General features: G+C 36.8%; 1 protein-coding gene across 13 annotated transcripts in view; it reads right to left on the bottom strand.

Moving 5' to 3' along the window:
• Positions 1-14,793, bottom strand: part of TBCK (TBC1 domain containing kinase) — a 117,985-nt gene that overhangs the window by 55,975 nt on the left and 47,217 nt on the right. For 11 of the 13 annotated variants that reach the window (XR_014954854.1, XR_014954853.1, XR_014954856.1 and 8 more), the window contains one exon: positions 2,196-2,371. Coding sequence is in view for 6 of the 13 variants with exons in the window: in XM_085578109.1 (XP_085434235.1) it covers positions 2,196-2,371 (176 nt within the window). In the remaining 7 variants the exon portion in view is untranslated. Of the gene's footprint in view, positions 1-1,953; positions 2,106-2,195; positions 2,372-14,793 lie in introns of all 13 variants that reach the window. The other 2 variants (XR_014954858.1, XR_014954855.1) reach the window with 1 other exon arrangement.

The following is a 14,793-nucleotide window of genomic DNA, read 5'->3' as shown; positions in this document are numbered from 1 at the left end:
TCAGGATTAAGGTTAAAAAAAACCCCAAAGATCAAACCACACCACCTTTGTGTGTAAATAGTATATTCCACCAATAATTTCAATTTAGCTTTTATCAATATTGCTCTAATCCCTGAGAAGTGTCATTTTATGAAGACAAACATCCAAAAGTACAGTCACTAGTGAGGTGTAGCTTGTTATGGACTCATGTTACACAGGACTTTCCAAGTCTGATCTATGGCTCCTGACTGAATCATAACATACTTGACTTGTATCTGTCTCAAAATCTGACACACAAAAATACAGCACATGAGGCAAACAAGACATTTACAGACTATAATTTAAGATATGTATAGTCTTTCTTGTGTTCAAGAGATTAATTTCCTCTTTGCTTACATATTTCTGTATAGATCCCTGAACCTATACAGCTCTCTTTCATATAATGAGCTAAAAGCCAAAATACAGCAGTAACCAAAAGATCCAACATACTTATGGTTCAAAGATGTTAAACCTTCAGCTGCACTGCAGTAAATAAAGAGGTCTTTTCTGTTAGGCAAACAGAACTAGAAATGAAAGAGAAGTCAATAGAAGTTCTAATATTTATTTGTCTCCTCTTTAACATACTGAAAACATTTGCTTAATTTCTTGGAACTTGGGGGATGGATGAGCCTAATTACTGGCTTTATAAACAAATACAACTTCTGGTATGAAAACAAAAACACTATCAGGAAAAAAACCCATCCAAAACATTTCTCAGAAAATGGAAGACTACTGAAAAAAACTTGCTTGATCTGAAATAAAGATTTTTCTCTCTGTTATAAATACAAATCTTTTCACTGTTTGTTAGTTCAGCAGACCAGGGCTGATTTCTCCCATCTCCCTCTTTGCTATATCCAAGTGCTCTGACACATTAAGGCACAAGCAAATGCTTAGAAATCATAAGAATTGTTTCTTTACTCTTTTGCCATAACATTCAGGAAAGCTAGCACATACATCAAATAATTTTCACTGGTAGCACTGTCAGATATCTGACCAGACTGCCAAGAGAGACTGAACACTTTCCTTGGAAGTTTTCTTGATCTGATGGATCGAAGCCCTGGGCAACCCCACCTGAATTCAGTGTTGGACACATTTTCTGCAGGAATTTGTACCAGATGACCTTAGGAGACCCTATCTGAATTACTCTATGAAAGTTCTGCCCTTGACTCCTTCAGAAAGCCTCTCTACATATCTCCAGAGCAGCACAGCAGCAGTTGTGCTGGCTACAGTTCCTGGATGACAACGAGTATTCCCCTAGAATTTAATTTTTCTTCACCATTGCCTTTCTAGATTCACCTATTGTTTCTTAAATCCTGTAAGATCTTTCAAGTTTCCTTTTGTTCTTCATTTGCATGTCTGCACTTGCAGTCCTGGATTTGTAGCGAAGGCTTCCAGAAATTACAACAGAAATAAAATAAAAACTAAAGTAAAAACCAAGAAAATTACTCAACATCAAGCTCCAGTTTAAGGACTAAAAAGTAAAAATTCACTTGAATGACAACAACATTAGTTTCCTAGTAGTTAGGAGGAAAAACAAATGGAAAGACTAAAACCTAATGCAATTCACCAAATAGACATAGCAGGTTGATATATACTTCCCAGATTATTGGAATGCTCATGAAGGAAATGACTGTAGGAGAATTTGGAAGGAGAATAACCCTAACAAAATCAAATTTAATTTTAAGAGACTAATTAGATTTATAGTGTTAAGAGGAAGGAAAGGAAAAATTTCAAATCATCTGTATTCAGATAATGCAACTGTCAAGAGAAACTGCCATTAGATTTTACTAGAGAGAGAGGAGGAAAATAATTTTGCTAAACTGGGTATCTATTTAATGCAGGTATTCTCTTAGTTACTAGTTACTCTTTGCCAAGATAAAACCAGGCATAACGCACCTACTAAACTCTCAGAGTAATGTGTGCCATATCCTTTACCTGACATGCCAAGATGGAAAAAGCAGCCAGAACTGCTTGCATCACTTTCCAGTTACCTATTTCTCACTGGCACACTGCTCTTTCCACTGCTTTTCTCCTATGGTAAAGTTCTGCAGGTGAGCCGTGGACATAGGTGTGCTGCTGTAAGAGAACTGAAGGAGCAGGAATTGGGAGAGGCAGGAGAAACACGCAATCTGAATAAACGGAACAATCCTCCCAGCTGCAGCTCCCCTGTTGCTTACGAGGTCACTGCGAGGAGCTTCCTGGTAGTCTGCAGAGAAGCAGGACAGGGAAGAGCTCCTGGCGCTGCTGTCGGCGGCCGGCCGCGGGGGCTGCGCGTACTGCCGGTACGTGGCGCTCTTGGGCGTCCAGCGGAACAGGTTGATCGACTCGCGAACACAACGCTCAATATCGATCTCTGGAAGAGATTTGAAGGAAAAGCAAGAAATTCAAGAGCAAAATACCAGTGAAGTGAAGCAACCCAGCTATGACATTGCCAAATATACATATACCCATCTATACCTTTGTCTGTCTCTGTCCCTTGCTCAAAGGTAACATAGATTTCAAAAGCATTTTCCCACTCAAAAAGAAAAACACTCCATGTTTTTTTTTATTAAAAACTAGTAAAGATATTTTAAGAATTAATTTGATTCTGTTTAAGAGAAGTGTATGAGAACTTTAACCAACGCAAAGTCAGGACAATAATTGAAACCTAGACGTTGTCAGGTAATGTAAAGTCTTTACAAGTCAAACTATTGACTATTCAATGTAAATTTGGGCAGTTCATCAAAAGTAGATTTCATACAGTGTACAGACATCAGGATTTCTGGATCAACTAAATGTATTATTTGTCAGTTAATCCTACTAACAGCCAGATTGAAAGATTTCAGCTACTGGATTTTGTATGGCCTGCCATTTTGACAAAGCTACATGTTATTTGTTTGCAGGAAAACATGGGTTTTCAACATTAATTTGTGCTTGATGGCAAACATAATGAATTGCTTTAAAGATTTTAGAGAATGTTTTAAAAAACCAAACAAACAATACAGTCCCAAACCCAACCAGACATTCCCAGTGAAACATGCTAGCTGAAAGAGTGAAGTGCCATTGAGATAACACATTACTCAACTTGAAAGGAAAACTGATACCTATCAAATGAGACGCATCCTAAAATTAGATATGGTCAACTAAAAAGCAGAAAGGTACAATGAAAGACATATGTAAAAGAAAAAAAAGGTAAACCTATTGAAAACATATTTTTTACAACACTAACCATCCTGCATGTATATATCTTCTAACAAGATGTAACATAAAAGCCATTTACACTTTTACCACTATAAAAGGCCTGGTTGGTTTTGCACCTCCTGTATGTGGTCTCACGAAGAGCAAAAACAATCCTAGCTTGCATTTCATGACAAAACTGGTCTAATGCAACAGTCAAACAGCAGGGATATCAGTACTTCTTGTGTCTGTGCCAAGATCTTGTATGATTCATTACAACAGTCAAAATTTAGATTAAAGAATCAGCTTCCATGAAGAAAATAGAGGCATTGTAGTCAGCTTTATCTGTATATCTCAAACAGATTTGATGCACCGCCATCAATCACTCATTGCCATCAGTGGATTTGAAGCCTTGCCATCAGTCTGAGAGCTACTCCAGAAACCTCAGTCATTAGCAGGGTGGTGAGCAGAAGAGGCTGAATTTGAAGCTTGGGGCAGAATAATCTAGTTGGATGAGATTATTGACTGTTTAAAAAGCAGAAGATATGATCTATTACTCTCCCATTCAAAAAGCTGTCCATGTTCAGGTAGGATACAATCTGCAGCAGATGCTTTAATCCACTCGATGACAGGATGCTTACGTGCTATCTTGCTTCTAAAATTCTGAAAAGTCTGATAGTAGAGATGTGGCTTACCCACTTTTAATTCTAGCTCTAAAAACCTTTTTGTGGATGTGCGAAATTAAATTGCAGTTTTCCTTGACAATATCAGGTTCCCTAGCTGTTTGGGATAATAGGTATCACAGATAAATGGACTACGTGATGTCTCAACAGTAGCTATCAATTTTTCATTTCAACTATATTTCAACTATACTGTATTAGAAGGCTGTTATTCAGCATCATTCCCAAGGAAAATACACACAGCTGGAGAATTTCACACAATTTCAGGTAAAGAGAGGAAATGCCTTCCATTGGTTATTTTTCCTCAAGCTCAGAAACCACTCAAAAGCACCATCATTAATGTTGCACTTTCTTCTACATTTCTGAAAACTCATTTTATTTATAAAAAGTTGAGAATTCCAGTTCAAGACTGTAGTACATTTATAGTGGGGCTGTGGTTTCTTTTTTATTTATTTTTTTTTTTAAAGAGACTGCTGTAATTGAGTTATATGCCCCATTTCCTGAGATTCTTAGCTAAGGAAACATTAGTAGTACTCCTATAATAAATGATATGAACGCAGAATTTAGCTAAGAAAAAAAAATCTGAACAACAATAATTAATAGCATAAGAAGCATTCGGCTATAAGAGGGCATAATAGCCAACACATATCTGAAACTGAAAACAGAGAACTGGGAGACAGAATAGGAACACTGTTTGCAGTAAAGCTATGAAAAAACTGAAAGGAGAAATTGAGACTGACAGTGTCAAACACTGAAATAGGTCAAAAATATTTTTCCTAGAAACAAGCTCTGCAATTCCAAAAGAAATCCATTTCAGAGAACTAGAAAAAAGGCTTGGCCACTGGAACAGGCTTCCCAGGGGAATGGTCACAGCAGCAAAGTTGACAGAGTTCAAGAAGCATTTGGACAATGCTCTCAGGCACATAGTATGACTCTTGGAGTATCCTGTGCAGGGCCAGGAGATAGATTCAATGATCCTTGCAATCCCTTCCAACTGTGTGCATGCTTGTAAAAAACATAGCCAGTTTCTAACACATCAGGGCATAAATAAAAAATGTAGGAGTCTGTTGTTCTGGGATTTTGGAATGCATGGTTCCTCATTTCTTCCAAGCAGTATTTCAGGAGGACAGTGGGCATGGCTGAAAATGAATCTCCACAGAACAAGAGAGAATTTTTAATGGTTTATGGGGGGAAGCCATCAAAAGCCTAAAACAAATTTACAGGTTGTCAATTAATTCATCTGCTTCTCAATAATGCAAAATAAAAACTACTACAAGGCAATTCTGGTTTCCACAAGTAACAATAAAAAAGCCCCACAGCCATAAAATGCTCCTCAGCAATGTGCAAATCATAGGCACATGCATGAATATAGTATGGGATCAGCCAAAATCCAGCACCCACAAGAGAGACAAGACTATGGGTGGCGAAAGAATTTGCTCAAAGAATTTACTCATATTCTTTTGTAAAAAACCAATTACTTTCAGGATATTGGAGTTTAAGACTACATTAAACTGGTATAAATATTTACAGAATATTTATTAGTCATGTTGCATGAACAGGCTTCACACTTGAGTAACCTTCAAGCCCTTCTTCATGATTTCTTTGCAATTTCGGTTTAAGAAAAATCACTTCCCGTCAGTAACTAAAATGCAATACAATCTTGTGCACCCTTGCTGGATAAGATCTTTTCTCCTCTTTTTGGCTAATAAGTAAGGGTCTGCTGCACTACTTCAATCCCAATTTCTTCCCATGCCCTTTCAAATATATGACAAATGAGTCAGTCTCTGGTGAAATGTCCATTTTTTGTTATCTCCCCAAGACTTTGCATTCACACAGCATTAATCCTGCCTGCACTCTTCCGGCTCCCAAGTCACTGCATTACAAGCCAGAAAACATTAGAGCTTCCACATTATTAGATACATACCACTGATATGTCAGAAACACAAATATATAAAGTCAGAGCCTAGATCCTTGAACAGGATTATGAACAAATGAACAGAGACTACCTCAGCAGAATGCCAGAGTACTTGACACTTGCAAACAACTTAAAAGAACACTCTTTTGAGAGCAGGGTCTGCAGAAATCTCCAGGTGTGAGCAACAAATGAAAGAAACATATAGAAAGGGTGGAAGAGGGCATGCTCGCTCATGGAGATATGTAACACCTCAGTGCTCCCCAGGATCCCAACACTGGGGTATTTTGTACTTTAAAAATAATGTGCCTTCTGTTTTTATTAAGACAAATTATTTAATTGGAAAATCTGTAATGAAAATGTGCTGAATAATATGGTGTCATTAAATATGAAGCGTGGAAAAAATTTAAGCCTGACTTGAAACATAATAAAAATACTATAAAAATAAGTAATAATTTCAAATCTTAGTACATCTTCAAACAGTTTTTGAAAAATTGCAGAGTGCATGTATTTCAAAAAGTCAAGGCTGGAACCCAAGTATCTTAGGAACCAAAGTCAGAATTTCACTTTCAAACATTATATTTAGGAGTTCTGGCTCAAATGAGTTCAAGTATTTCACGGTCAAGCAGAAACCAAGCCTTACAGGAAACAATTCTAAGGCAGCAGCTAATCACTCAGCATCTAAAGGCTGTCTCTGACATTTCTAAATATGCAAATAATACAGCAACTGATAAAGGCAAGAGTGGAGAAGGGAAAGAGAAGTGATCCAACAGCAGTATCTTGGTTTTGCCATGGCCCCACCCTAACATTAAACCTACTGAAATATTTTGTTCCTTTTATGAACTAAACTTACTGTTTATTCTAAGATGCTTTTAATTTTGCTTTTTTCATGCTAAACTGTTACTTCTTAACAAGGTGCTGCCTACCTCTATCCACAGCCTCAACTGAAAAGGACGGCCCAGCCTGACATAGCTGCTTTTTAAGCTATGTAAATTTATTATTATAGATACAGGAGAGAAGTAGATTGCACTTAAAATACATGTTGAAAAAAGTATCAGTTTAAATGCAATACACCTGTGACAAAAGAATTTTTTATTTTTACAGCAAAACTGGGTGTGCATATGTCATTCACAGCAAGTGAAGGCAAGTAATGGAGAAATCTGTAAGATGAAGCGTTCCTTCCTAATGAAAATCCACACAGACCAAGTCTTTGTGTGCAGTTAATCAATTCCAGAGCCTTTTCCTTGGGTAACAGGATACCACTTAACTCAGCCAAAATAAACTGCTTCTGCATTTTGGGAATAGACCAGAATTATGAGCTTGGTTTGACATCTCCATCACAAATACTTTATTACTACCCTGCCAGGCAACATCAGCTTTCACCACACAGCCACATAAACAGGCCAGAAAATCTATGTGCTATGAATTCTCTGGTACTGAATAGGTCAGTCAGTTCAGCCTCCTGATTCCGGCTCTTAGAAGAAACCGAGGTGAAAGGCCATAAACTCCTTTTTCCTGATGACATAAAAAAGACACACTGAGTGTGCATATTTAAAAGGACAAATCTAGGAAGAGAAATGACATTTGTATCCCACATCTCTGTATCTATTACTGTGAGAAGGTTATTATAAATGAAAAGGTCAATGCAGAACTATTCTTTTTACATTATTTACTTCATACATTGCAGGGTAGTTGTGTGACTCCATATTTTTGTGGACAGCAGTAGGGACAAGTAGCAGTAAACACTATGAATTATTCCCTAGACATTAGGGTGCATAAAGGGCAAACACGGATTCTTTTCTTACTTGTGATTGTAAAAATCCCTCTGACTCAGCAGTTCACTGGAAAAGCCTGCTAAAGAATGCCTCAGAAACGTGATGGTGTCAGGATTGACATGAGCAGGGAAGACACAGAATTCCAAGTGATTGTGTTAAGCATAAAGCTTTACTGTAAGTCAATTACCAAATGCCACATGCTATGTCTCATTGAGGAAGACAGAAATAGATTACAAAAAGACTGGAGCTAAGCTCTGACAAGAAAGCACTGTTTAAACTTTGTTAGGAGGCGTGCCAGTGCTTCTGAACAGCAGCCATTTCTACAAACTAACAAAATGTTAAGACACCTGGAGCAGTCCTACCACAGGGTAGGCCAATGACAGAAACACAGGAATTCCCAATCTATAATGTAAATAGTCAGAAGGATGCTACTATGCAACACTTGAGACACACATAAGGGCAAATAAAGCAGCTCAGCAGAAAAATGAACATTACTTCATAAGTAGATAATAACAAGAAGATACATGAAAAGACAGGTTTACAAAATTGCAGGGATCAGCTGAGAGGAGAAACTCGTGGTGCCACCAACACAACATCCAACAGTCAATTTTGGAAGGAACTCTTTTTCAGCTTTTCTATGTTCTTTTTGTTATAATATTTGCTAAATATCTGGTAAGTCAGTTTTAGAATCTTAAATACTAGTGAAACTCACCTTCTTTATCATAAATCCTTGCTTCAAAGAAATCATACGCAAAATATTGAAACTCAGCAAGCAAAAATAGAGATCAGGCTGTTACAGGTTTCCATCTGGGTGGTAACTATGAGCTATATTGGTTATTTCCCATGTGTAACGGGTATAAACCTGTAAAAATCTCTACAGTCAGAAACTCTGACCAGGCCAAATGCTTATAAAGCTGATGAGTCTCTTAAGAGCCATAAGCAGAAGACCTTTGCATTAGCTCTCCTGTTAGCCTTCAGGATATTTGCAAGGAAATAACATGAAGTAATTAAGATTTTCTGCTTTTAAAATAAGATGAAAATTCAGGTAATCCTGAAAAGGAGTATCTGTTGCCATGAGTAAAGGATGAAAGCATCTAATTTGACCATACCAACGATGGAAAAACTCTGGTTAAAGACAAATACAAATAGAGTATTTAGATCTGCCTAATGAGTATCCTGAGCCATGTAACACTCTCAAACTGTTAGAGCAAGCAACATCTTATTCAGGATTGAAATGTTATTTCCCACAAATACAGCAACTGTAAACAGGAAGGATAACCATCTTGCTTATGTCCCCATACTTAAAACTGCTTTCATTTCCAAAAAAATGCTCTAGCCATTTGGCACTGCAGTAGACAACTTACTGAGATCCAAAGCTTCCAGTGTTTACTACTAGTCAAGTGTGTTAGTGTTTCACATAGCAAAACCAATAATTTAAAGTAACTAACAGCAGCCAGCCCAACCTTGTCAGGATATATTTTCTAAGTTATTTAAAGCTTGCATCATAATTAACCCACTCACAAGCCACGGGAAAAAGTTCTCTTATTCTGTGGAAGAGATAAGTTAACACCTTCATTTGAATTTACACATGAAAGCATTAAAGTACACTCAAGACATAAAAGTTTGTCATTTCAGAGTTGCATTCCCAGCAGACAAGTTTGTGGTTTATCAGCTTACAAGACTGCTTACATGATTTGTCTCCTTAGAATGGTGCTATTCTTTTTTTAGCATGAAGACTGAAGACCTAGCAGGAAGGAGACTGTCCAGCTCCTTGCCAAGCTCTAAAGCCGAATGCAATGTGTCCACCTTATTCCCTTCATCTCCTACAGATGCTTGCTACATTTTTGAAGTGACAGAGGCATCACCTGACACACCCTCTGGTTACTCAGATATTTATCAGCATTTTCTGAATGCAGGCAACATTGTTCACATACAGTGTGAGTTCTTTCCAGCTGGGATACCTGCCCTTCCTGAACAAGTTTTGCCCTTCAGTATTAACAATGTAGTCCTGAAATTTATTCCAAGGTTGCAGTATTAACAAAGTATTACCTTTAGGTACAAACCCGGCTATAGTTCTCCACATTTAGTTTTGATCTTCCTGTAGATTTCTACTAAACTCCAGGATACTGTTAGGACGAGTTTAAGTGAAATATTATGTGAAAGTAGATCAAAGGGAATTGACGCTATCCCAAAGTATAAGAGCACTGAGCATTCACTTAACCTCATTTCAAAGTCCTTATTTTGACAGAAAGATTTTTCTGGCTCTTGGCCCACACTGCACTATATCTGTATTTAAGTAATGTCTATCTCTGTTACAATTCTAGACATACACTCCCCAAATATATCTACAATAATATAAAAATGTGGTGATAATGTACATTTCAATCAAGAATTTTTAATACTGCGTTATTTCTGCAGCCCATTTAGAAATTCTCCTCAATTAACAGTTAGAGAACTAAAGATTATTGAGCAGAACATTTATACCTGTACAGGCAAACAAACAAATCCAGCATAACAAAATTACAAACAGATACCCTATGAGGCACCTTGCTCTGTCAGCAATGTTCTCTGCAATTGTGAAAGGAAAAAAGTCTAGTACCCAGCACTGCTTTCTAAGCATGAGTCTAATCCAGAATCAGTCGCTATACTTGTAGTTTCAATTGGGAAAAAAAAGGGAAATATTTTCCCAAGACACCTTTGTAATGAAGAAAAAAAAAAACAACAACACCACATCTAGCAACAAAGCTCACACAACAGCAGCCAGAATTTTGTCAATTCATGCCTAGAAATGCTAGTATGTTTGACAGTCTACCTTCTTGTACTTACATTTTATTGCATTGTAAAGGTCTACAAAATCCTTCATAACTAACAGATGGATTATTCTATTTTTCTGAAGTGCCTTTTCACTATGGAGAGCACTGTCAGGGTGCTTTCAAAAAACAGGGGGCATAAGCTGTGTGTCAGACTGTTTTTAAGACATGGACTAGGAAAGTTCTGCTGAGGAACTCACTTTTCACCCTTTTTATGAAGTACTATCTCTTGTGGCAGACAGCCCTTTGCTATAGGATATATATTTGATTTTCTTCTGCCAGTGACAACTACAGACTACAGTAAATTATTTCAGTACTTTTTTCCCTAGTGTGTTTCCCACTCTAGCATTTCTCTTTAGTCTCAAGAGGGTAGAATCTAAAATCTAGAACTGTTTTCTTTGTGTCACAGGGAGTGGAAAAGGTGAATAATTACAGAATTCACAGCTTCAGGTAAAACAATATCAATCTTAGAGTCTGACACTTCCAGGCAGCCTTGGTGAGCAGGTGTGCCCTAGCAAATCTCTCTGCTTCTGACCCAAAACCAATAATCTTGAGGAATTGCATCATGAAATACACCTGCATCTCCAAAAAGCCATCTAACATAGCAAAGATGAGTGCCATGCTCAGAAAAAGATGCTTCCATAAATATCAGCCTGACCTACATATTTCAAGAAAACTAGGAAAAGCGACTGCCTTTTAAACTCTGATGTCTTTTGATAATTCCAATCAATATTTTTGTCATAGTTATGACACCATTATCATGTGTATCATGTGAAAGAGACCAAAGTGCCGTTTTTCTTCAGCTATACTGTAACTTGAAAAAGTAGTCAGCTTCACTAGCTCTGCAGCAAAATACTTTCCAGAGCCATATTCCATGAATGACAACAGAGCAATATGTCAAACTTCTGTAGGTGAAGTTAAAAAAGTTTCTTTTTAGAAGAACTGTCACGGCTTCTGTTCCTCAGAGCCTTAATCTAAGCAACAACATATTTTCAAAAGAGCATGAAAAAAGTCAAACCCTAATCAAAACATTGTATTATCTTTCTTTTTCTTACTGCTCACTGGAATATGAAAACCCACTGTATCTCTGTAAGTCCCTTCAAAGGTGGTGTTTTAATCTCCAAGGTTACATTTTCTATGGAGGAGTGGTGAAACAAATGGGAACAGGCACTAAACACCCACAGACTCAGTGTGGACTTGGTGGCCAGCTGTCATTTTTTCCTCTTATCAGATCTATATTAACTAAATGCTGAACCACCAGAAATTCCAGTACAATAAAAGCATATGGATCACAGATGTGGGCAGACAAAGGATTTTTAGGAAGTAAAACAGCAGAAAGTAAAATGGTAGCTACCCAGGGTCAGAAAAATATCTGAAGTAGAGCCTTCTGATATGTGTCTAATTTTGCTGCTGTCAACAGAAATGCTTTATTCAAAACTGCTCCATACAATCTTACCAGAGAATTTCCACTATTTTTTAACCTTTAGTCCATTTATAAGCTGGATGCAATCCTTCTAAGCATTCATATGGCTTCCACCATCATGGGATTCAGCATTTTGGCACATCACTAGAATGGCAATGGATATAACAATTTTTCCCACATTAGAGAAAATCCATTCCCTGGAGAATCGTTTCTGTCTGTGGTTTGACGAAAGGCAGATCTTGCATCTTAAAGCTACATGCCTGTGTCTCACAAGGTTTTCCACTTCAGCCATTTTACTATGGCTCCTCATTGCAGGATTGCTTTCCTACAGTCAGTCTGTATGAACTTCCCATCTGAGGCCAAGGTTCTTCCTTTGGAAGCACCGACTATGCTGGGATCTGCAAAAAGATACCTTCCTAAGGTGCACAGCATTAGAAGAATGAACCCTCCTCTTGCTCCAAAATTACAGATGAGCTTACTGAGCTAACATAAAGGGTTTGTTTAGATATGTTTTATCTCATGTTTAGGCTTGGTATTTCCCTATTGACTAACAACATCTGTCCCCATCTTTTCATCAGTTCTCAGAAGTCTGTAACTCATCTCTGTATGTCAGTGCTGATATTGGCAGTGATCACTGGAGGAAGATCTGTTTGCCAGGCTCTGTACTGCATCCATTCCAGGTGGGAGTAGATTGGTCTAAGGACGCCTCAAATGTCTGCAAAGAGCAGAATATGTGTCTGGATGCTTCTTAACAAAAGCTGCTGTAGATTTTGTACTACTTGTACAGTGGGTTATGAACTTGGTAATTGAGTCAAACTGCAATAACCATAATTTTTGAGTTGAATAATGGACATTATCACTCAAAGTTATGGCAAGATTCTAAAGACTAAGCTATAAGCAAAACTGCATGTTTTAAAGTAAACTTATACAGTTAGTCCTCAGGGCATGAAAAGGCTTCTGGGTTGTAAATCTGCTGATACATGAGGTTAAGGGATATCCAGACTGGCTTAGTACAAATAAGCACTGGTCCTGTCTCTGTTGTTGGTACCTCAGGAATCTCATCATAGTAGTATTATAGTACTCATACCATTTTCATTTTCCTGACACATACTGCTGCATGTCAGACTTACATAAAAAACAAAGGTAATGTATAATGTCTGTGTTCTCTCTGCATCACCTGAATAAGACAAAATTTACTAAGTCTCAAAACTACAGGAAAAATATTAGCAACATTTCCAGGGTTGGTTTTGTTTGTCTGTCTCAAATATTCCTAAGTATTCTCTCGAATCTATATTGCTTGAATAAAGTTTGTACTTAACAGAACTTCTTAAACACAAGGAAAAAATATGAAAGAATAAATGACAGAGAATTTAAATTTAAAGCCCCCAGCACTTTGGAGTAGTAATTTCCTAAACAACCTAGTTCTATTTAATTATATTTAGCAGTTGCTTATATGCCCCTTTCATACAGCTCCAAGAGGAATGAACTAGGACATTTGTTGCAAAAGGATTTTCTAGTATTCTTAATTAGCCAATTATTTTATCAAAATCTTCAAATATATTTCCTAATCTACTAGGAAATTGTTTGAACAACATAAAAATAAATTAAAATTTCCAACAGAGCTTCAAAAAATAGCAAGTATTGCTCAATTGTTTTGGCTTTATAGATAACATATGGCCAAAGCTTTGAGACAAGTATTGGAAAGGGTTTTCAGAGCCAAGTAATCAATGCTGACACAACACCCCTTCATTTTCCTCACATCACTATTATTTTAAAACAATAATTCCAATTGTGTTATATACAGTGCACTGGAAATTAGGTAGTGGGGTTTTTGTTTTATAAAAACAAGAAATCTTGAAAAAGTGTTCCACAAAGTTTCAAGCAGTAAAATAACTATCAGTCTGGAAAGGAAGTTGCTTTCACTGGCAGCCTGAAATAAGCCATTCCAGTACACACAAAGCTTACAAATTACAGGAGTTTCAGACTGTTGAGCAACAATTGATTTTAGTTTAAAATTATCATAGATTTTTTGAACAACATAATCTCTTCCTGGGAGTGATATATTCTCAGATGAAGGTTATTTGTAAATTACTTTCAGAAAATTCTCAGCCTTGGCACACAACTTATCGTAACCAAAATAGCAGAAGTCTTGTTTGGAAGACGCAGGTGACAAAATGCATAATGAGTCAATACTTTTTAATCAGAAATAAGACTCAGGTCAGAAAGAAAAGGCACAAGGGTATGTGAATTACATGTTGAAAAAGTTACTGATTAAGCTAGACCAACAACATTTAACTTTTAAGACACACTAGGATTGTCTTTCACCCTTATTCTTTATTCCCTTAGTAGTTTTACTAGAAGTATTTTATGGTATGCTTTAGTTTAATCTCAAAATATTCAATTGTGCCACTGCTGACATCCTAAATATCACAGACATCACCAATTTAAGGAAAAAAAAAATCAGAAACCAGTATTTCATACCAGAATATCTGCAAAGCTGTCATCACCTAAAACCAGCAGAATGCATGTACCTTAAATCACTGAAAGCTGTAGTGATACAATTTTATTTTATGAACACATAAGAACTAATGTGTTCTTATACATGACCTCAGCATAAAATACTTCCACTGTCAGTAAATCAGCTGATTTGAGAGAAATTGGAATCTATAATTTAGCACCCTTCAAGAAAAAAAAAATATGAAGAAATTACCTTAGGCAAGAAAATAAGTTATATATTAGTGGATCTGTACTTAACTAGGACATACAGCTAACACATGGGGGAGGAGAGGGCGGGGAGAGAATCAATCTTTTAGTCTAGCACTCACATTTCAGTCATCTGTAGATATCCCTTGAAATTTACCATGAACATTTGAAAAGACTAAACATACATAATGAAAATTAAAATTCTACTCTATAAGGAATGGCCAAATTAAATTTCTTATAAATTGAAAAATACAGTAGCAAATACATAGCAAACTAGTAAGTAGAAGACAAATTTTCAAACCCAGAGCCATATGGA

This window comes from Lonchura striata, chromosome 4 (genome assembly GCF_050655825.1).
Source record: "Lonchura striata isolate lonStrDom1 chromosome 4, ASM5065582v1, whole genome shotgun sequence".
In the NCBI taxonomy this organism is placed as follows: domain Eukaryota; kingdom Metazoa; phylum Chordata; class Aves; order Passeriformes; family Estrildidae; genus Lonchura; species Lonchura striata.
Note: the sequence above shows the minus strand (reverse complement) of the source record. Positions and strands in the feature narration are given on the sequence as shown.